Genomic DNA, 23,475 nt, shown 5'->3' with positions numbered 1-23,475 from the left:
TGTACTTCATATACACACCACAACTACTATTCTTTCCTTTCCAGGATTCAGACTATGAAGAGACATATTGATGGAAGTTTGCATGATTGAAGAAGAGTCACCTAACAACAGAAAATGTTTCATTCCACTGGCAGCTAAATCCTCCTAGAGAAGTGGAGCTGGCTTGGACAATAATGGTGGAGAATCCTGGAAGTCATCAGTAAAGACTTTAGGAGTGACTTATTTATTGAAGAAATATTCTTTTTGTATTTATAAACTGTTCAAAAACTCTCAGAAGAGACTCATAACTACCCCTGTTAATAACTTATACTCTAATTGAATGAAGGAATTCTTTTCCTAAGTAGATAACTTTTTGTTTAGTCTTTGCTCTTGAATGTATTACATGTTTTCTTCCAGTTTTTATGAGGGAGAATCCTAGATGTTGGCCACACTGCTGAAACACACACACACACACACACATATATGTATGTATGTATTTAATGAAATGGATCTTAGAGCTTCCTGATGTGCTCCTGGACAAAATGTTTTTTGGGGATATTCTTTGTTTTTTGCTCCATGAATATTTTCAGCTGTGAGTTAGCCTACAGCATATACTCATTGGTTTAATTATCTCATCATCAGTTGTGTTTGGGAGGCTTGGAGTGTATAACCCCAGTTTTTTAGAGATGGTGGGATTGGGAGTCAGTGGTTTATTTGACTGAGTTTCTAAAGTATTAAAGTGTCAACAATTTACAATTAAGAAATGCTGAGATGGAGGGGTTCCCTTCTTTTTCTCACTAGGTGCAATTTGTTATTTTACTTTCTTACAGCTGAGTGGTTTATGGTTTCCTTCTTGACCTTTCAGATCAGAGGCAAGAAAAACTCTTCATAGGGTTTTTAGTGGGGATAAGTAGAATAACTTTACCAGTTATTTGCAATGAAATCTCTTTTAACCTATGCTGTTCTTAAAAATTTTCTTCTAAAATGCAGAAAATATGAGTGAAAGAAGGTATTTATAAATCCTTTTTTGCATAATATTTGAGATAAGGAAGTGAGGGTGTACACAACTTATAGTTCCTTCTTCTGTTCTCTCGATATCTTCTATCAAGTTCCTCCATTCTACTGCACCACATTATTTCAAATATTAATTTACATGGGATTTTCTATAAGCCATTAAGAAATATGTATGACATATCAGGAAGGGTTGACTGTCTAGTCCTCTGTAATAGAGGGATAGAATTTGCTTCTTAATTATGAGAGACAAAAAATGTGTCTCATAATTTGATTCTTTTAACAGGATAGCCCCTTTCTGTGATTCTTTGCTAGTGACTCAGGAGGTTTCCATATTATAGCACAATGCACTGTATGCTGTACAAAAATCACTTTTATATTTTTTTGCCAAGATCTATTTTTAAAAATTTAGGTTATTCTGTCTCATAGATTTGGCCTGGCCTTTTATGTTAATCTAGTCCATTAATGAGAAAGTCTGATTAGTTAATAGATGTTATGATTTACCTCTGATCATATAAGAAAGAAGAGGCAGAAGCAAGATTGTCATCTGCATCTACAGTGGTTAAGTCTTACAGTCTTGGGCTACTTGTAAAGTATGCGGTTGTCTGGGGCCAATCTAGTGAGACAGTCTAGTCTGACACCTCAAGGCAGAAAGGAAAACAGTTTGAGCAACAAGAGTAGATAATTTGGGCTCTAGGACATTTAAAAGATAGAGATCTAGTTGTGAGATAGACTTCTTGTGGGTCCTTATTCTTTGAGAAAGAGATGATGTTACAGGAATCCAGGGAAAGTTATATCCCATTCAATAAAGGACCAGTTTTGACTGAGTTTTCTGGCAGTTTCCTTTCAGGCATGTTATAAGGATTCATCCAGCAGGATATGTTTATCAATTTAGGTAAATAGTGCTGTGTGACTGCCTGGCCATGTTATTTTGTAGCCTTGATCATGGTTTGAATCAGTCCCTTCCTTTTTAAGTGACCAAATGATGAAATCCTTCAGGGTAGGAGAGTAAGTTGACCACTAGTCTGTTCCATGGATTTGTGGTCACATCACAGTCTTAAGGTTGCTCTCAGTCTCCTTCTTCAGCCCTTTTATTGGGGTCTGAATTACAGCTCTTTTTTTTCTTCAAAGAAGCACAAAGCAGTGTTTGGATACCTGCCTTTTAAGGATGAAAGGAAGATAAAGTGTTTTTTTTTTAACTTACTGTTTTAATATTTTCTAAGGTGCTACTCTCTCTTTTTATTTTTTTCATTTTGCTTCTCCATGAGTTCTTATCACACTTTATGGAGACCAGCCTTGTCTAGAAACGGAATTGAATTCTGAACCTTCAGAGGGGGTTAAAAGCCTTTCAGAATTTTTCTTTTGGCTGCTGAAGTCTTTACTTGTGGCTACATTGCTTTTATGAGTTTTGTGCATTGAGCTCTTAATTCTGTTACCAAATGTGAACTTATAAAATGTTTTGTGTTTCCCATGTGACCTAGTACCTCAAGCTTCTTGGGGGGCACATTCTCTGCAGCCCTTAAACTGGGCTCTGTGCTTCACGAGGGAATGTTTCATGTCCTTGTTTAGAAAAAATTCTGGTGGCCAAATCCTGAGACTGCATGTTCTTGTGTGTTACTCGGTTATGATTCCAAACAGAAGTTGTAAGAAGACCAATAATGTGTGGCACAAGACTCTCATTTAATTGCACAATTAAAACTTTGCTGCTAGAAGAGGCAACTCCATCCTTTTGACTCTAGTGTTGGACTGTTACCTGCTGCATTTCACTTTGTTTCTTGTTTGTTAATTTTTGTAGGAGGATATGCACTATTGGGTCATATGCACAGATGTTGTAACTCTTGAGATCTTTACCACATCATAGTTAATAAACTTCTTTGCACTTTCTGGCTACTTTTTGGTGTGTGTGTACATATAAGACTAGAGCCATCATGTGAAAGAGAAGGGAGGTGGTTTATGATTTTCGGCACCCAGTAACCATTCATCTCTGAGCCGTACCCCCGCAAAAATCTACATAGATTCAGAGGTGTGCTGGAGCCAGCTCACGGCTTAAGAGCTGATTGTTAAATTTTTAGGAATTTTTAACAATTGTTAAAATGTTGGTAGTTTAAAATAGACCACATTGTGGGTATTTGCTCAGTTGCTGGCTTACCGGCATACCCATTCTCAAGAACCATGAGACATAGTCCTGGAGAAGAGCAAGCATTCAACAACTTGTCAAACAATACAGAACAAGTTTCAAAAAACAAGTATGCCCATGTGTAAGTCAAACAAATGCAGGCAAGATTGAAGGTGTGTACACTGAAAACACTTATTTTGAAGTGGTGACTTGAAAGCAAAAGATACCTTGATTCAAAGAAGCTTTGAGTTTTTAATCTAGGATGTCCAAGTCCCCCGGGGGATTCTCTGAGGAATAAAATGCTTCTTGTATGCTAGAAATGCTGATGTCACATGGTCAGGGGAGACTGACATGCCTCGGTGGTGAGTTGGAGGACGGGACAGGCATACCTTTGGAAGCAGGGATTGGCTATATTGCCCCTCTGTACTGAGAGGAAAAATAAAATTGCAAGATTGCTATATTTTAGATACAGAGCAAAATGTTTTGTGTTAATCTTAAACGTATTTTGTTTGCATGAAGCTGATTTCTCAGCTTGTTTACCTGGGACCATTCAACATCCCACCCTAGGAGGTTGTCACCTAGGAGAGGAGATGACACCTGCAGAGGTCTGAAGCATGAGGCTTGCCTCAGTAAGGTGAATTTATTACCTCATTTTAGAATGAAAGTGTAAATAAAAATTGAGTAATAGGCCAGCTGACTGAAACGAGAACCTTAATTCGGAGGTTCCTGTTTGTGTCGCAGCAGCCACCTCAGGATGCACGCATATGGTTTGATCTGAGCCTGACCTTCTGTGCAGGCAGAAGTGTCTTCAGTCGGACTTGGGAACTGCAGTGGTGGGAGAATTGAGTGAATTGCTTCTCCTGGTGTTCATCATTTTGGGTAAGCGCCTGCTTTGTATTTCTTAAGCAGTGACTTGAACTTTTCTCACTCGGAATAAAGCTGGTTCTGAAGGTTTTCATTTAAAGGCCATCCTTTTGGGCTGTGAGGCAATCCCAGAACTGTGAGCCTCTGCAGGAGGACTGCCATAAGGTAGTCTAGTGGGTCCAGTTTTCCTTTCTGCAGTGTAGAGTAACCTGTATTAAGATCCTCAGAGAAAAAACCAGTAAGGTTTGCTCTTAATAAAAGAATAAATGATGATGATGATGGTGATAAGCTTTAGCTTTTAAGTTGCCTGTGTCTTTAAGATAGAGCTGTGGCTGGCTGTTCCTTGGACTCATGGCAGAACTCTTCCTGAACTGTTTCTTTTCTCCCAATCCTACACAGGCCAATATTTAACCTTAAGAAGTCAGGAACTTAAACCTCCCAAGAGGGCTAGGCTGTTGTTCATGCTTGCCTCACCATCTGCATGGCTGGATCTCAGGGAAGATAAAGTAGGATGGTTTAGATAGAAGCTGGTCTAAAGGAGAGAGCAGGAATAATGACTGCCTGATTGAGGGAAGGTGGTGAGGTTATCGGTGAGCTCAGTGGTCACTTGTCCTTACTAGGGGCAAACACTTGACTGAGAGAGAGTGCCTCTCCGTTATTTTGTCCTGTAATATTGTAATATTGAGGGGGTCATTTCCACATCCTCTGTGGTCATCTCATTGCCGTGAACCTCTTTTCTGAAGATTTTTTTTTTTCTGTTATAATTGTGCCAAAGACAACAATTCCCTTACACTTTTAATAATAGAAAAGGAGGTCCTGATAGTTACAACTCCCCAGGGGTGATAGAAGATACTTGCCAAGAGTTATATTGTGAAAGAACCATAAGCTTAGCTCCAAACATTTGACCAACACATGAGATAACTTACTATGCAGAATTACCTCAAGAACATGCTTGTGAGAAGATAAATCAGCATCTGGGAAGGAAGCTGGCAGAGTCGAAGATTCAGATGGAGTCCATCAAGGTGCTTAAGGTTCATCTGAGTGCTTTTGTTAGATTTTTTAGAGACTGAGATTCATATATGTATTCTGAATTATTCATCTGAATAACAAAATTCTGAACTATATGTGTGTGTGTGTATATATATATATATATATATATATATATATATATATAAGATTACCCGTCTACTATTATTTATCTATCTGTATTACATGGTAGGAATTTCTGAATATCTGCCAACTAACTAGGAAACTTGAAACTTGACTCAAGTCATGTTCTTGGCCCATTTAAGTGTTTATGAATTCATCTGATCAGTGGTCCCTGGACTTTCACTCTGGGTCTTACTCTGTGATGGTGCTGGAGATGCACTGGCCAATAGGCATGGCTCTTGGCCTCATGAAGCTTATAGTCTTGGGGGTTGAGGGGTGGAGTACAAGCCTTTAATCAAACAAGCACTTAAGCGAATATGTAATTAGAAATTGTGACAAGTGCCCTAAAAGAAAGAGAAATAACAGTACTATTAAAACATGTGGCTAGGATGTGTCCTGGATAGGGTGGTTTGGGAGAGGTTTCTTTGAGGAAATTACATTTAATTTGAGATCTGAAAGATGAACAGGAGTTAACTAGGGGCAGGAGGTGAGAAGAACAGTCAGTCAGGGGGATCAGATTAATCTTGTTTTGTTAAATGAAGTTCAGGAAAGCTTTGCTCTAAAACACTGATTACTTTCACATGCATGGAGGAGACGTCCATAGTAGTAAGAACACGGTCTCTGATCCAGAAGACCCCGGTTTGAATCCTGGCTCTGCTACTTGCTCTGTGTTGTTAGGCAGGTCATTTCACCAATTTGTGCCTCAGTTTCCTCATGTGTAAAACCTCATAGAGGGTTGTGAGAATTAAATTGGTTAATGTGCAGAGCACTCAGACAGTGCCTGTCACATACTGTTCTCTAGTTTAATGAGTGTCAGTTACTGACTTCTAGTGTGGTGCTATAACTAGAGGGGAAAAGTCTGATCCTTTAATGTTAAGAATAAGGCCTGGGGAGATGGAGTGGCTTCCCAAATATCAAAGAATTAGTTAATGGAATGTCTGATCTGGGAAGAGAATTTTTAAAAAACTTAATGCTTTTACTGTTAAGTCATTGCTTCTCTATTCATTCACACAGAGTTCTAATGGTGCCTTTGAGTACTTAGGACTGAAAATGGGTATCTTCTATTTGTCAGATTGTTGGCACATTTCTTAGAATTTGTTTGAAAAAGGTTTGGGTGTGGCTCTGTGTGTCTTGAGTTTGGTGACTAGATTCAGAATCTTTTTGGAGTCGCTGGTTTCCTCTTAAAATAGAACAGTGCGTTTGCAGGATGTCGAAGCTGATTTCAATTTGATGGTTATATTGGCAGCTATCAGCACGTATCCAGTATATGCCAGACACTTCACCAGTGCTGTAGCACAGGCATGGGACAGTCATAAATGAGATGCATTTTGGTCCTGCCCTTGAGGGTGTAGGTAAGTCTACTCTGTAATCAGTGACTACTCCTCGGTGCAAATAGTGCACTGCTTTGGGGAATATAGGAAAACTATTTGCTGGGGAATGAAGGGAGCACAACCAACTTCCTGGAGAAAAAATTCATCCAGAATACAACAGGGATCTTAGTTGTCCCAGATATGATGAATTAAAGTTATACTATAAAGGAAGCCCCTTATGCTCAGCGATGGATGTGTGGGATAAGGTGGGTGTATCTTTTATATAGAGCTGGAATAAAGCACGCTGTGGCTATCTTGAGAGAGATCTGTATTTTCTTTAGAAATACTTATATTTGGGAAAACTTAATGTGACTTTTGGTACATCTGAGTCAGTGTAATTGTTACCTTCATTGTTGTAATGGATTCAAGAACCGAAACTTAAGAAGTTTCCAGTTCATTCTGACTCATCATTTGCCATTCTTGTAAAGGTAGATTCTCAGAGTCCAAAATCTCCTCTAAATTTCCTATATGATTTTTAGGCTATAAAAAATAGGATCTTATATAGTAATGCTTTCTATTTTTTAAAGCACTGATATCTACATTCTTACATCTGATTCTTGCGTCGTTATCCCCATGTTATAAGTGAGGAAATTGAGGTTCATCAAGGTCAACTGACTTTCGGCACAAGCAAGACCTAGGTAGGGCTGCCTTGAACAGCTTGACCCTGATTTTCCAGATGGGGAATTTTTTTAAATGATTTTATTTATTTGTGGCTGTGTTGCGTGTTCGTTGCTGTGTGCGGGCTTTCTCTGTGGTGTGCTGACTTATTGTGGTGGCTTCTCCTGTTGTGGAACGCGGGCTCTGGGCGTGCATGCTTCATTAGCTGTGGCTCCCAGGCTCCAGAGCACAGAGTTGTGGTGCCCAGACTTAGTTGCTCTGCGGCACGTGGGATCTTCCCAGATCAGGGATTGCACCCATGTCTCCTGCACTGGCAGGCAGATTCTTTACCACTGAGCCACCAGGGAAGACCCAGTTGGAGAATTTTGTTGATTAAAATTCAGATAAGAAACTCTTAGGTAATCATTTTTTTATAAGTTGAAATGGCCACCACACACATGCTGGACTTCCAGCAGAGCTGGCTAGGGTAATATGATGTTAATACACCAAGAAGACCTTTCCTTTCAGCAAATTCTGAGGTGGAATTACTCCAGGCTGTCAAGGGTTCAGAGACCATGGCTGAGGCCCGCCGCAGGAGTAGGTTGGAGCCTAAGGCTGGTTGAATTGTGACTCTTTGGAGTTAAGGTATTTCTGTTTTGTTAAGAAAACTGGGGGGCTTTGTGTAGAACAGCAAATCTATTCCCAGGAAATGGTGGATGCCGTGAAATTTATACCACAGAGATAACAGAGATGCTTTTAAAGTACTTTTGCCTGTGTACAGCCCGATTCTCCTTCTACTCCTGCTATCCTGCCTGAAAAAGTGAAAAAATAAAATCTCGCCATGGACCTTTCAGGTGGCTTCTTTGTGTCATAGAACTTGGTGAATGCCTTAACTGAGCTTAGAAATTTCCCCCTTATTTGTGTATCTCCCTTCTTACATGTTCAGAATGTTCTTTATATATTTAAGGCAGTTGTTTTAATTTAGTTGGAGATATAGATCAACATTTCAGGCTGAGTATCCTGTAATCTTTCATTTTTATGAAACTGTCAGACTGTAGATTGTTTAGGGTTGTCATCTCAAGGTTATCCTGGAATTATTTGCTTTTATTCTCTCGAAAAGCAACTTTCACATGATCTTCCCTTACAGCCAATCTGAGGCAGCCCCCAAGTAACTCTCCAAACACCACTCTGTTTTATCATAGCAGTTACCAGCATCCGCTGTTTCTTATTCATTCATTTGCTGCTTTTTTCTCTCCATTTCCCTGCCAATGCAAGCTGCATGTGACTAGGCCCTTGTCTTCCTTGTTCCATGCTGCATCCTAGTACTTCAGAGAAAGACTGGCTCACAGAGGTACTCACTAGTGATTGGTTGAATGAATGAACTCCTCCTAACACTAGTTTCTGACTTTTTTTTTTCTTTTAAGATTGAAAAATTGACAACAGCATGTTTTACCCACTGAAGGTCATCCTGATACCAGTGTTACTGGGTAAGTGGAAGCCAAGGGACCAAGGAGGGTATTTGATTTAAGTCTCATGTGTGTTCAGAAGCCAATGTTATGTATTTTCATTTCCCCTTGCTTTGCTGAAAACGGAAACCCCAGCCTGGAACTTTATAGTTTTGTTGAAACAGTTGTTTTAGAAGCCAGGTAGCAGACTCTTTCTTGGAAAGCTGAATATTCCTCTGTTTCTATTAGAAACAGAATGCCTTTTGGTCCTGACTGGGTGTTCTATGACCTTCTTACAGAATATGAAGAAAGTTTCTCACTGGCATTCCTGCACTTTCAACTGTTATCTTTATCAGGAAATGAAATCATCAAAGAGAGTCCCTAAGTCTCTGTAATTGTTTTCCTGCTTTAGTCATGCCAGCCTTCTTGCAGTTCCTCAAATGCACCAAGCTCTTGCCCAGTTTTTGATAGTTTCTTTTGCCTAGTACCGTCTCTCCCCACTTAACCCTAGCAAGCCTGCCTAAGCCTTCAGCCTTCTCCTTAAGCTCTACTTCCTTTTAAAAAGCCTGCTGTGGTTGCCTCCCTGAACCGGGTTGGAGTCTCCTGTTCCTACAGTGCTCAAGGCTGCTGCTTCTTGCTCATCTGTTGTCTTTTCATCCTTTAGCCCCCTTTCATCCGTTAGCCCCTTGTCTCTCTCTTTATCCCATGGATAAATTAATTAGGTGCTTTACTCTCATGACTTTTAAATTTGTTTTCTTAAAAAATTTTTTTTTGAATTTCATTTAAAAATTTATTCTGTTTATTTATTTGGCTGTGTTGGGCCTGAGTTGCAGCACTCGGGAGCTTTAGTTGTGGCATATGGGATCCAGTTCCCTGTTGAGGGATTGAACCTGAGGTCCCTGCATTGGGAACTCAGAGTCTCAGCCACTGGACCACCAGGGAAGTCCAAAATTTTTTATTTTATTGAAGTATAGTTGATTTATAATGTGTTAATTTCTGCTGTGTAGCAAAGCAATTCAGTTATACATATATACATACTGTTTCATATTCTTTTCTATTGTGTTTATCACAGGATATTGACTGTTGTTCCCTGTGATATACAGTAAGACCTTGTTGTTTATCCATTCCATTTTTCTCTTCTTTATTAGCTTTTTGGACTTTGCATGGTGACCTAAAGAATGACTCAGCAAAGTGCACAAAAGAATGGTCTTTGCTTTAATTCCAGGCAACATAGCATTTGCACACACATGCAGTTAGACACGTGCGCGCACAAGAAAATAGTCCATATTAGAGAAGTTTTTTCACCATGGAATCAGGGTTATAATAATCTCAGGGGCTTCCCTGATAGCTCAGTTGGTAAAGAATCTGCCTGCAATGCAGGAGACCTGGGTGTGATCCCTGGGTTGGGAAGATCCCCGGGAAGATCCCCTGGAGAAGGGAACAGCTAGCCACTCCAGTATTCTGGCCTGGAGAATTGCATGGACTGTTTAGTCCATGGGGTTGTGAGAGACTTTCACTTTCACTTTCTTTTCTTTCCAGAGATGGGTGAAGCAGCCTGCAGCATTTTGCCCTTCCATCAGAGACTTAGCAATCTAACCCCCTGTGGAGTTGCCTGGTGACACTGGGCGACCAGGATTGTACTTCTTGATGGAGAGGTTTTCCTCCTCTGTAGAAAGTCTTGATTTCTTCAGTTATTTCTGTACAAAGGCTGCCGGTCAAGTCTAAGTTTCTGTCCACTTTGCTTGCTGCTCTTACCTTCTAGCAAGCTCATTTAATTCTACAGTCAGCACTCTTCATATCACATTATACAGCTTCTTATCCCTTTAACCACACTTGAAGCTTCTCAGTTCTTCCCTACAGGAAAATTCCAAATCATTTTTGGAGGTACTTTTGATTTCTTTCAAAATAATTTCCTCCAGAGGGTGGTGAGTTCATGTTTTCTTTCCCATCTTCCCCACTGTGTGTGCCTGCTGTTGGGCAGGAAGTTAACACTCTTCTCTTGGAACAACAACTTGGATGGAGAGGCCGGTGCATTTTGTTTATACCCAAATCCATTCACTTGGCTCTTCTTTGATGGGAACTGGCCAGCATCTGATTGTGTCTTGCTGTGGTTGTCTCTTTGCATAGAGCATGTCTTATAAAAACAGAAAAATCCATGTGATGGTTTTCTCTTTAGAAATGGTTTTCTCTTTAAGTGAAAAGAGAAATTACTTGAACAATGGACAGATATTGGAGGGGTATGATGAAGATTAACCCCTAGAGGCTGGAAAGCCAGGCTGAGGGCAGACCTGGAGGGGGCAGGTGGGGAGAAAGCAAACAAAGGAGATTCAAGGGAGGGGCCGAGCTCTGTGTTGACCTAATTACAAGGATCTGCACTACGGCCAGAATCAGCTGGCACACTCAGAGATAAGCTTTTGTAGAGGGACGAAAAAAGGAGAAAAACTGAGGGAAGCAAAGTTACCTGTGAACTGGCCTTTCAGTTAGGGGACTGGTGGGAAACTAGGAGCCAGAGACATCATCACCTGCTTAGAGGCATCTAAATTCACGACCTCAGGGGAGAGACTTCAGGGTTTCTCTTCTTCTTATTTTTGTTTTGTTTTTTGGCCCTGCTACATGCCTTGTAGGATCTTAGTTCCCCAACCAGAGATTGAACCTGTGCCCTCAGCAGTGAAAGCACGGAGTCCTATCTACTGAATTGCCAAGGAATTCCCTCTCTTCTTTCTTTAGAAAGGAGATTTCAGGGATGAAGACTAGAAAAGAGAGAGGGTCTAGCTAGGAGCTATTGGACAGTATGAAGATTGTAGAAGTCCTTTGACTTGAGCCACGTGGGGGTAACCACAGGGTATTTTTGTTACCCTTGGGAATGCCATGCTGGGTTGAATTAAAGTCCTCTGAATACTTTGTTCATGTTGGGTTATCTGGGGAGGGAAGATGTTAGTTGCTTAGTCATATCGGACTCTTTGTGACCCCATTGACTATAGCCCACCAGGCTCCTCTGTCCCTGGAATTCTTCAGGCAAGAATACTGGAGTGGGTAACCATTCCCTTCTCCAGGGGATTTTCTTGACCCAGGGATTGAACCCAGGTATCCTGCATTGCAGGCAGATTCTTTACCATCTGAGCCACCAGGAAAGTCTGCATCTACTTGGAGATTAATACTAGTTTCTGTGTTGAGTGTGTTTGTCTGATGATGTCTCTCTTGCCTGTTGCCTTCTCTAGGTTATTCCTTGGGCCTGGATGACTTGAGTATTTCCGCCGTGGAGCTAACAGTCCACGTGGGTGATTCAGCCCTTCTGGGATGTGTTTCCCAGAGCACAGGAGAGAAACATGTGACCAAGGTAGACTGGATGTTCTCATCAGGAAAGCACATCGAGGTAACAAGGAGGAAACCCTGCTGTGTATTAGAAGCCCCAGCCAATGGTGTCAGAATATGGGGAGAGGGAGAATCAAGTCATCCCATGCCATGAGGTGGGGGGAGGTTTCAGGAGTTGGGTTCTGGAGCTCACCAGAACTGAGCCTCCTCCTAGTTTGAGCTCTTGGTGGTACACAGCTGATTACAATCAGCTGGGAAGGTTACTCAACCTCTCAGAGCTTCTCTTCCCCATCTGTGAATAATGGTAATACTTTTCAGGTCATTGAGAAGCTAATGGGAGACATACACATAAAGTTCTTTCAGTTTCTTTTCTTTCCTGTTTCTCCCATTTGTGGAGTAGCATAGGTGGGTGGGAGGGGTGAGAAGAATGAAAACACATTGGTCTAGACAAAAAGAGTTATGGCCCAGGCACAGGGATGATGTCACTGTAATCTTTCAGGAGGGTGGAGAGTCTTTCGGTATTCTGCCGATCCATTTAAGTGCTGAATCATCTCTTTCTCCTTCATGGCTGCTTAAACTGTTAGGATTGGCGGGTTCAGCATGGCTGAGTGAGGGAGCTCTTTGGATTGGCAAAAGTGTATGAAGCCTCATCTGGGATTCTGTGGAGATAGATACTTGTGTATTGGTCTCATTTGTGAAATATACTCCAAGTAATGTATGACTAGCAATAAAGTCCTAAGGTTTTCAAATGAAATATTGTTTCAGTAGCTCAGAGCATGTTATTTCCATAATGTTACTATCACTCAAATGTTTGTTACTATTTATTTTTTTCAAAGATTTTTTTTGCTGCAGACCATTTTTAAAGTCTTTATTGAATTTGTTACAATATTGCTTCTGTTTTATGTTTTAGTTTTTTGGCCCCAAGACATGTGGGATCTCAGTTTCCTGACCAGAGATTGAACCCTCCTCACCCTCTGCATTGGAAGGCAAAGTCTTAACCTCCTGACTGTTTATTGTTATAGGAGGGGTATACCCATGGTCTAAGTGAAACTACGAATTCCCTATGGCTTTTCCCCCAAGTCTGTAAACCATTTCCTTTGATGACTCCTTCTCATGCCTTACGATGTGCTGCCTGGAGGAGGGTGGAAAGGAGAGGGCTGACAGCTAACACGGCAGGAATTCTTACAACAGCCAGTCTGTGGGGTTGCATTTAGATGCCATTGAATCCAGGGGCCATGGCAGAACACAGGGAGGTACTTTTCAAAAGTTGTGAGTTTGTGGAATTGCCTGGAGGTCCTGTGGTGAGAACTCTGTACTCTCACTGCCTAGAGTCCAGGTGCAATCCCTGGTTGGAAAACTAAGATCCCACATGCCGTGCAGCGTGGCCAAACAAACACCAAAAGTTGTGAGTCTGAATCACCAAAGTGATTTTCAGAGTAGGTGTTACATTTTACCTTAAACTATAAGAAATGAAAATGTGTTCATCCTGTTTCTCCAATTGTCATTGTCTAATAGAAGCCACAGAGTCTTGTGTCAGTTAAAGTATTGTCTGGCACATTCTTCTTATTCTTCTTCTTATTTATTGGGTACCAAGTACTTCTTTGATGCTGGTGGTGACAATGACTATGCTGCCTCCATGGAACAGGGGCTTTTGAACTCAGACTTCTGGGTCTGGTGCCATGGGCTTGACATTTCCTCTGATGTTGTGTTGCCCTCCAGGATGAGTACGTGCTCTTCTATTACTCTAACATCAGCGTGCCTGTGGGGCACTTCCAGAATCGTGTACGCTTGGTGGGGGACATCTTACACCATGACGGTTCCCTCCTGCTCCAAAACGTGGAAGAGACCGACCAAGGAAACTTTACCTGTGAAATCCGCTTCCAAATGGAGAGCCTCGTGTTCAAAAAAGTGGTGGTCCTGCATGTACTGCCAGAGGAACCCAAAGGTAACATGAATGCTTACTCAGAGAAGGGCAAAGGGCAAGAGATTTGGTGTGCAAAGAGGGATGTGAACTGATTTTGTTGAGTAAATCCTAGTCAGTGGGCTAGGTACTTACCACGAAGTGAGTCCTCAATAAATGGTGCTCTCTATTTATTATTAGTTTTTTAAAGTAACCCATAGAGGATTAAAAAAAATATGATCTATTTAATATTTTTGGCTGCTCTGGGTCCTTGTTGCTGCTCGTGGCAGGGGCTACTCTGTACTTGTGGTGCGTAGGCTTCTCGCTGAGGTGACTTCTCTTTTGTGGGTCATGAGCTCTAGGGCATGGGCTCAGTAGTTGTGGTGCATGGGTTTAGTTGCCCCATGGCACGTGGGATCTTAGTTCCCAGACCAGGAATTGAACCTGTGCCCCCTGTGTTGGCAGGCAGATTCTTAACCACTGGATCTCCAGGGAAGTTCCAGTGGTGCTCTTTAAATAAAAATAATGATGATTATTATTTTATCATTCCTTTAAACATATTTCATCCTTATGAAAATTCTGTGAAGGAAGTACCGTGTTCTCCTTTTCATTTTATAGACATGTTAACTGAGGCTTAGAGAGTTTAAGTGACTTGCCTGAGGACATATATTTATTAAATGGCATATCCAATACTTGGACCCTTGTACCTCTGTCAACATAGTTCATGTTCTTTCCACTATACCCTGATGCTCCCCATGAGTTTTGCAGATTGATATTGTCTCCATACTTTGTAGGTAACTATGTTTTCTGGGGGATACAAAAGAAATGAGCAGGTTTCCCTCATGTTCCTATTTATAAATAGCTTCAGTAGTTTGTTGGTTTTAAAAACATACTCTGTGGAACACTCAGGGTCCAAGGGACCTGGTGGGCCACACAGAGGGTGAGAACAAGGCAGCGGGGACAGAGGACCTAGTCACGCCAGGACCTCAGGTTTCCACCTCCACTACAACCGAGTCCTTTTCCTTTTTTCTGTTGTATTCTTGGGCTTCCAGGTAAGATTTTGTTTGAAGAAAGAATTCTGCTGCTTTAAAAGTTTGAAAATCACAGAATGAAGTATCTTTAAATGTGTGAAATGGAGACTTCGCTGGTGGTACAGTGGATAAGAATCCACTTGCCAGTGCAGGGGACACGGGCTTGATCCCTGATCCAGGAAGATTTTACACGCTGTGGAGCAACTAAGTCTGTGCGCCACAACTACTGAAGCCTGTGCACCCTGGAGCCCGTGCTCCGCAGCAGGAGAAGCCACGACGGTGGGAAGGCCGCACAGTGCAACTAGAGAGTGCACTTATTCTCCACAGCTAGAATAAGCCTGCACACAGCAACGAAGACCCAGTGCAACCAAACATAAACAACTGAAAAAAAGAAAACAACAAAAAAGTGTGAAGCGGAAGAACCGGCTCTGTCCTCAGGAGAGCTTGCTGTCTAGGGCAGGAGCTAGGATCTAGACCGCTCCCCCTGCCAGCCTGCTTAGGTCTGTCCTTTCAGTGAGCTCCTTTGGAGCACCCAGCTCTCCTCTCTGGTGACACACTCATCACACCTGTTCAGTTGTGTCTCCCTGTCCACCTGCATCCGTGTTCTTGGTTCCATGACCAGCCCCAGGCTCAGCACCTGGCACAGAGTACGCAGTCAATAAACATTGGTCAAATGAATGAAATCCTTAGGTGAGCATCTCTCACTTGAATCTGCTTTCTAAAAACATGAAGTGGTAGAAGGAATTGTGGAAGGTGGCCTCTGACCTCACTCCTAACTTCATACTAATACTTTTTATCAATTGCATTTTTTCTTTTGATTTCAAAGCTAGGGCTCTCCACGAAGAAGAAATGAACCAGCTACCTGTGTCTCCCAAGGATTATCTTTGAATTACCCCTTTCTTCTTTGGTCTCTGATGCTGGCCTTGAGAACATGCAAGCATGTCTTACAAAATGGTGCCTTTTCCTGCTTAGAAGAGGCACAGAGGGAACAAATCCAAAGGAGGCAATTTTAAGAGTTGAGTCCATGGGAGTAGGCTAGAGCAATTTTATGGGAGGCAGATATTTTCCAGTAGCCAGTGGAGCAACTTGTATTTACTTTTTCCTTCCAGCCAGAGTGGGGATAGCTCTGAGTGCTCACCATTTGCCTGGTGGCCATCTCCTCCCATGTGGAAACTCATGTACGGCTTCCTCCACGAAGTTTACTCTTCAGTTTGTAATTCTTCCGTCTTTCTACTGCTCCAACTCTTTTAATTCTTATTTTAAAAGCTAGAGACAGTTTTATTTTTCCTTTCTTTTCTCTCTCTCTCTCTTTTAAGAATTTGCTTCCTTGTATTCTGTGAAAGGATTTTAAGGCATCTGAATGTGTGTGTTCACAGATTATATAATTACACTGTATAGATATATGTTAATGAGATGTATAAAGAGAACAAAAAGTAATTGTTGCTCAAGCATGTGCATATTATTTCAATTGTGTGATCTGTATTTTTAAGATTCAAAATGGAATTAAAGTTTTCATAGCGGATGAATTGCCTGAACAACGTTTTGAGTTGTTCAGGGAGAGAAAATACTCTTATTGAAGAGACTCATGCACGTGATAGGTGGCATAGTAGGTGAGCTTTAGGTGACTTCTGGATCCTAACTTCATTCAGTTCAGTTCAGTCGTTCAGTCGTGTCCGATTCTTTGTGACCCCATGGACTGAAGCACGCCAGGCCTCCCTGTCCATCACCAACTCCCGGAGTTCACTCAAACTCATGTCTATTGAGTCGGTGATGCTATCCAGCCATCTCATCCTCTGTTGTCCCCTTCTCCTCCCACCTTCAATCTTTCCCAGCATCAGGGCCTTTTCAAATGACTCAGCTCTTCGCATCAGGTGGCCAAAGTATTGGAGTTTCAGCTTCAACATCATTACTTCATTACTCTAGCTATTTTTATTCTATTGTAATCTCTTCTCAATTTATGAAGGTCTGTGATACTAGAAAGAAAGAAAGTGAAGGTGAAAGTGAAAGTCACTCAGTCATGTCTCACTCTTTGAGACCCCATGGACTATACAGTCCTTGGAATTGTCCAGGCCAGAATACTGGAGTGGGTAGCTTTTCCCTTCTCCAGGGGATCTTCCCAACCCAGGGATGAAACCCAGGTCTCCCACAAATCCGGTCAGGCGGTTCTTTACCACCTGAGCCACAAGGGAAGCCCAAGAATACTGGAGTAGGTAGCCTATCCCTTCTCTAGCAGATCCTCCCAACCCAGGAATTAAACTGGGGTCTCCGGCATTGCAGACAGATTCTTTATTAACTGATCTATCAGGGAAGCCCCATGATACTAGAAAAAGCCCACAAAAGTCCACCTAGTCAAAGCTATGGTTTTTCCAGTAGTCATGTATGGATGTGAGAGTTGGACCATAAAGAAAGCTGAGCACTGAAGAATTGATGCTTTTGAACTGTGGTGTGAAGACTCTTGAGAGTCCCTTGGACTGAAAGGAGGTCAAATCTGTCAATCCTAAAGGAAATTAGTCCTGAATATTCATTGGAAGCGCTGGTGCTGAAGCTGAAACTCCAATACTTTGGCCACCTAATGTGAAGAACTGACTCATTGGAAAAGACCCTGATGCTGGAAAAATTGAAGGCAGGAGGAGAAGGGGATGACAGAGGATGAGATGGTTGGATGGCATCACTGACTTGATGGACTTGAGTTTGAGCAAGTTCCGGGAGTTGGTGATGGACAGAGAAGCCTGGCATGCTGCAGTCCATGGGGTTGCAAAGAGTCAGACACAACTGAGCGACTAAACTGAACTGATGATACTAGAAAGGAGGGAAGAGAATGAAATAATTAAAAGTCCATGTTTTAGAATCACATGTGACAGGCTTTAAATTTTAATTTAGAGAAAGTTCCTAATATTTGAAAGACAAATTTCAGTTGTATAGGCAGTTTTCTTACAAATAAAAATAATGTTAACTTCCTGTACTTTTGCTCTAGAATCAGCCATCTTTCCACTTATGTGAGGTGGTAATAGTAAAGGGAGTGAGAACACATGGGCTTTGTTTTCACTCAGACCTGGGTGTGAGTTCTGCTCTGCCTTTTACTGGCCATGAAGCGTTGCACTCATTCAGTTTCTTTCTCTGTGAAATGGGAGAATAATAGTGCATATCTCAAAATATTGTAATGACTAGGTGATAACCTAGGTGTTTAGCACATGTCTGGTGTGTTGAAAGAATTCATAATATTTAGTTCTTATTACTGCATTTAAAATATAGGGTTCAATTCTTGATATACGCATAGATTTAGAGGGCATTTCGTTTGCTATTGATATTCTTTGGAGTGAATTTTTATCACTTCCAAATTAATTCCCTCCATAGAGTTCCAAGTTCATGATATTTTCTTTTGCTTTCCTCCCATTGTACATCTTTCCTGCTGAGCGGGAAGTTAGTGTTCTGCCAGGGACACAATTTGGATGAAAAAGTTAGCTGATGTACTGTGTTGCTTTGTGAGTTTTGCTCAATGCTCTTTTGAAGGAACTCTGTCCAAATAAGACCTAGACTTGTGTCTCCCTTAAATACCATCCTGCCTTTAATATCTTGACTGAGTTTGTAGTTGATTTATATAGAGCACTGTTGAAAAATCAGAAGCATCTTTCTAATTATTTTCTTTTTCAGGGACTTCTTAAAATGATATAAGTAGTATGGGATCAGCTGTTTACACAAATAAGCAGGAGGAAGAGACTATGAGTTGGAAAGCCAAGAATGAGGGGAAGGGGGAGCAGGTGCAGAAGAGGGAACAGGTGGGGAAGTGGGGGCAGGGATTAAAATGAGAGAAAAGTCAAAAGGAAAACTGTCTGTTGTTTGACCTAATTAGCAAGCAGTCCTGTGACCTGTAGTCTAGCCAGAATTGTCCTAAGCAAGTCCTAAGACAACTTGTAAAAGAATTAAGTAGAAGAGTCACCCATGATTCAGTTTTTCACCTGGGAGAGCCAGTGGGTTATTTATAAGAATGAGAGTTACTTCTACTTCCTGTTTATGTTAAGCAGATGTGGGTACTCAAGTGGGTGAACAGAAAGTGGAGGGCTTCATGGTTTTCCATTCTTTATTACAGGCTTGAAGTGAAGTTGGGGCTTGTGGGAGAAGTTCTAGAAAAGGAGAAGGAGAAAGAAATTAAAGAGAAGCCAGAAAGTGTTTATTGACGTCAGTGGGACCCTCAGACTTGATGTGTGTTGGCAGCTAGAGGATGCTGTCTTACCCTTGGGGCATCGTGTTGGTTTGATGAGAGGCCTCTGAATATTCTGGCCGCACAGAGGGAAAGTGTGCAGTGTGTGGTGGTGACATTGGTTTTACTGCAGAGGATCTTTGGCTAAACATGATCTCTTCCAGAAGTTCTTTGGCTTCTAGAGATTATACTTTGAGTTTGACTTGACTTATCGTTTTATCCCCAGAGCTGATGGTTCATGTGGGTGATTCGACTCAGATGAGATGTGTTTTCCACAGCACAGAAGAGAAGCACATGAGCAGGGCAGACTGGATGTTCTCATCAGGAGAGCCTGCCAAGGTAAGGAGGAGAAGCCCTCGTTGTGTAGAAGAAGCCCCTGGCCAGTGGTGTCAGGACAGAGTGGGGACAACAAGAACCTAGGCATCAGGTGCCACATGGTGGTCTCATGAGGGCTTGGACTTTGGAGTTTGTTTAAAAAAAAAAAAACACAACTGGGCCTCTTAGCTTGGCTGGGCAATTTCAGCTTCCGGTTGGGAAAAATGACTAATGAAGATGATGAAGAAGTAGATGTTGCTACCGCTCGACTTTTTGGGTTGTCAGGATGCATCTAGGACATGGTGATGTAGAGCATTGGTTCATGACTTGGCTACTGCGTCTTGGCTTTATCCTTTCTCTCTCTTTTCCTTTTTATAGAATTCATGGAATAACAAGGGGGAATGCTTTTGGTGATCTAGCCAGGAAAGCAGTGGGTTAGGCATAAGAATGATTGTCTTATTTGGGTTATTTTTGTGAGTTTTCTTCTGCGCCCCTTCACCCCATTTATGTGATGGGATTTTCTTTGTCTTCGTGGATGGGTTGAATGTTGGGATTAGTAGTGCTGGAAGCCAAGATGAGGAGCGTACTTCACAGGGACTCTGAAGCAGTAAACAGCAGGTTAGTTCATTAGACCAGTAGATGTCAACTATGGCATGGTGATGTCCTGATGAGTCAAGCTGTGTCTTGAGAGATATCTCACATGACTTATCATTAATAAAAGTTAAGGTACCAAGCTTAGAAAAGATTTAGCTTTTACAAATGAAGACATATTCCAGGTCATCCATACAAAATGTCATTTACACTCAGTTGATTCCTATATGCTGTCCGAGTGGATCAGAAAGGATGGCTTCATGGTGGGGTCTGGGGAATTACATGTAGTTTCGGGTTCACCTCTGGGAACTCACTGTGTATTTAATTGTCACCCACCAAAGTGAGTCACTGCAGAACACAGGATGGTAGTTGACTTTTGTGAGTTATGAATTGGAATCACAAGAGACAACAGGTTTGGTGCCAGGTCTTTTCATTCATATTTGTGTCTGTATCCTCATTTCCTGTTCTTAAAAACTTCTAAAAAATAATGGTATTTATATACCTTTTTGAAAAATTCAGACACTTTTTTATTTAACAAGTATTTTTAAAGTGTCTGTTATGTGGTGAATACTCAAAGCTCCTGCCCTGGTGGGAGACTTACAATCAAGATGGAGGGAGATACATAGAAGAATAGTGAAGAAGTAGGGATTTCCCTGGTGGTCTGGTGGTTAAGAATTCGTCTTGCAATGCAGGGACACTGGTTTGATCCCTGGTCAGGGAACTAAGATCCCATATGCTGTGGGGCAACTAACACCCAATGCGGCCAAATAATAGTAATAATGAAGAAGTATATACACAGTATGTCAGGTAATAGTAAGAGCTATGGAGAACAAGAAAGCAGGCTTTTGTGATTGTTATTTTATGTAGGTGGCCAGGGAGGCCTCACCAAAAAGGTAACATCTGAGTAGAGGTCTCGGGAAGTGAAGGAGGCAACCATGCATCTGTCTAGGTGGGAAGACTGTTCCAGGCATAGGGAGCAGCAAGTGCAAAGGCCCTGAGGCCAGCACTCAAGGAACAGCAAGGAGGTTGGTGTGGACACGTGTGTCCGTGGCTTTGTGTTTTCTGATACTTTCTGATGATACCTTTACTGCTTCTACACACAGGGCCTGTGAATCCCGAGAGCTCCCTCCCACCCCAGTCCTTCAGTCTCTTACATTTTACCTTTCCCTTCTAGGAGGAGATTGTGTTGCGTTATCAGCGCAAACTCAGGACACCCATGGGGTACTCCCAGAACTGGGGCCGCTTCCTGAACCGTGTAAACTTGGTGGGAGACACTTCCCGCAATGATGTCTCTATAATGCTCCACGGAGTGAAGGAGTCTGATGGGGGAAACTACACCTGCCATATCTACCTGGGGAACCTGACATTCAGGAAAACCACTGTGCTGCAAGTGATCCTGAAAGAGTCCCGAAGTATGTAGCAACTGGCCGGGCAGGGAGGAGGGGCTGCATAGCCGGTAGGCAGGGGCAGTACCGGGGGGAAGCTGGAGAGGCTTCTAGGATGCACAATTTAAGGAGGCATCACTCTCAGGTCCTGTACTTGCCTGACCCTGATAAGCCTCGGACTTATCAAGCACTCCTACCCTGTGCTTGCATGACCTTGAGAGTAATCCCTCCTTAAATTTGGTGCCCTTGCCTGCCTCACCCTAGTGCTTCCCTGATGGTAGGTCAAGGGAAAAAAAGGTAATAATACTGAGTGAATGCAAGCCTCACTTATGGTTTCTGTAATATACCAATTTAAAGATACAGGAGCTCAGAGATGGGTTGGGGTCATTTTGACTTGGCTTCAAGGAAGATGCTCTATGCTCTGTAGTAGAAGGGAAGATGCTCCTGAGCTGGTGAGAGACAGCAAAGAACAGAGGAAACAGGAAGGGGAAGGAACCAAAAATAGAGGGAGTTTCTGATCCAAGGTTCTTTATTCTGGCAGTGTGTATTAAGGGCATTGGTGAGGAGGAGAGTAAAGACTCAATTGTGTTGACTGAGAGGGGTTGATAAGTGAGGGGTTAAAGTTAAACCAGAACCCAGTTAGCAGTCAGGATGTGGCCTGTGGACTTTGCCTTTTGCAAGGGCCCCAGGGGTTGGCTGTGGTTGGTTGGGGGCAGGGATAGGGGTGAGGAAGCACCTCTACCCTCAATACCTCTGGCCAGAGACTTAAGCCCATGGAGGCACCTTCTTGTCAATAACGGAGGATCCCAGCTAGAGAGGGAAGCAGGGCAGATGGCTTTCTTCACTCTCAGAAGTCTTAACCTGTGCTTCACAGGAAAGAGAAGCCATTAGCGGAAACTCATGCAACTTCTGAGCCCTCCACACCCACAAACAGACCTCCATCTACTCCATCCTCATCTTTGGCCTGCCATCCTGAGTGGCCTTCCCTTTGGGGGCTTATCTGAGCCCCTGTGCTCAGGTGGTACCCTCTTCTCCTTTTTAGGACCCTCACAACATGCCTCTTTAAGCTCATACTCCCCATGGGCTTCTGCCATTAAGCCCATGCATACACTCAACTCTTCCTCTTACCTGTGTCCTTGTCTACTTTAGCTCTCACCCTATGTCATACCTTTTCTTTTTTCTCTTTTCACTTAAACTTTATTTATTTATTTATTTTAATTGAATTACTTTACAGTATTGTGGTGGTTTTTGCCACACATCAACATGAATCGGCCATAGGCATACATGTATCCTCTCCCTCTTGAACTCCTCCCCACATCCCTCCTCACACCACCCCTCCAGGAGACACAGACATAAAGAACAGACTTTTGGATTCAGTGGGAGGAGTTGAGAGGGTGGGATGCTTGGAGAGAATAGCATTGAAAGATATACATTACCATATGTAAAATAGATAGCCAGTGTCTTACTTTTTCTTGAAACAGCTTTATCGAGATACAACTCACACGCCACACAGTTCACCCATTTAAAACGTACACCTCAGTGTTTTTAGTATATTCTGAGTTGTGCGACTTTCATCATAATACATTTCTTTCTAGACACCGTCAGATAGTTTGCAAAGGACTGAACTCAGTGCTTCCTGTCTCATCTTGCATTAACTCCCAGCGCCCTGCAGCCAGCCTTCTACTTGTACCTCTCCTCCAGTGTAGGTCACAGAGGCACTCTAACTGTTCATCCTTGACTTTCCTACCCCAGCAGTATTGAACACCATGTTCTGTATATATTTAATATACTCTGTTAGGCACAACCTATCTGTCCATCCATCCATCCATCCATCCATCCATCTATCTCTGTATATGAACTCCACCCAGATATTCCACAAATACTCAAACATGAATAATCCAAATCTACCACTCACACCTCTCCCCTGCCCACCTCTGCAACCTCAGTCGATGCCACCGCTATCTACACAATTATCCAACTGCATGCCTGGGAGTTGTACTTGATTTTTCCCTTTCCCAGGACCCCCAATCTAACAAGTCAACAGGTCCTGTCATTTCGACTGCTGACTTTGGATCTGTCTTCTTTCTCATCTGGCACCATCCCCTCATTCTGCCTGTCGACCTGTCTCAGGCTGTAGGCCTCTCACCAGTCTCTGCTTTCACTTAGTCACTACCCCTCATCCTCGGTGCCATCTTTCTCAATCACAATCTGA

General features: G+C 42.3%; 2 protein-coding genes across 3 annotated transcripts in view; both read left to right on the top strand.

Annotated features, from left to right (window-relative positions):
- The window catches only part of MPZL3 (myelin protein zero like 3), a 28,261-nt gene extending 25,381 nt beyond the window's left edge, over positions 1 to 2,880 (top strand). The window contains exon 6 of the mRNA XM_019975653.2: positions 45 to 2,880. Within this exon, the coding sequence (XP_019831212.2) occupies positions 45 to 71 (27 nt within the window). The 3' untranslated portion in view covers positions 72 to 2,880. The remainder of the gene's footprint in view (positions 1 to 44) is intronic.
- Positions 2,881 to 3,030: 150 nt separating this feature from the next.
- Positions 3,031 to 23,475, top strand: part of JAML (junction adhesion molecule like) — a 32,107-nt gene continuing 11,662 nt past the window's right edge. Inside the window, exons 1-7 of one of the 2 annotated variants that reach the window (XM_019975662.2) lie at positions 3,031 to 3,985; positions 6,366 to 6,471; positions 8,511 to 8,573; positions 11,750 to 11,904; positions 13,563 to 13,788; positions 19,199 to 19,311; positions 21,053 to 21,290. In XM_019975662.2, coding sequence (XP_019831221.2) covers positions 8,531 to 8,573; positions 11,750 to 11,904; positions 13,563 to 13,788; positions 19,199 to 19,311; positions 21,053 to 21,290 — 775 coding nt within the window. In that variant the 5' untranslated portion in view covers positions 3,031 to 3,985; positions 6,366 to 6,471; positions 8,511 to 8,530. The remainder of the gene's footprint in view (positions 3,986 to 6,365; positions 6,472 to 8,510; positions 8,574 to 11,749; positions 11,905 to 13,562; positions 13,789 to 19,198; positions 19,312 to 21,052; positions 21,291 to 23,475) is intronic. The other variant, XM_019975661.2, reaches the window with a different exon arrangement.

This window comes from Bos indicus, chromosome 15 (assembly GCF_029378745.1).
Source record: "Bos indicus isolate NIAB-ARS_2022 breed Sahiwal x Tharparkar chromosome 15, NIAB-ARS_B.indTharparkar_mat_pri_1.0, whole genome shotgun sequence".
Lineage (NCBI taxonomy): Eukaryota > Metazoa > Chordata > Mammalia > Artiodactyla > Bovidae > Bos > Bos indicus.
The sequence above is the reverse complement of the archived record's forward strand: the minus strand, read 5'-3'. Positions and strand labels throughout refer to the sequence as shown.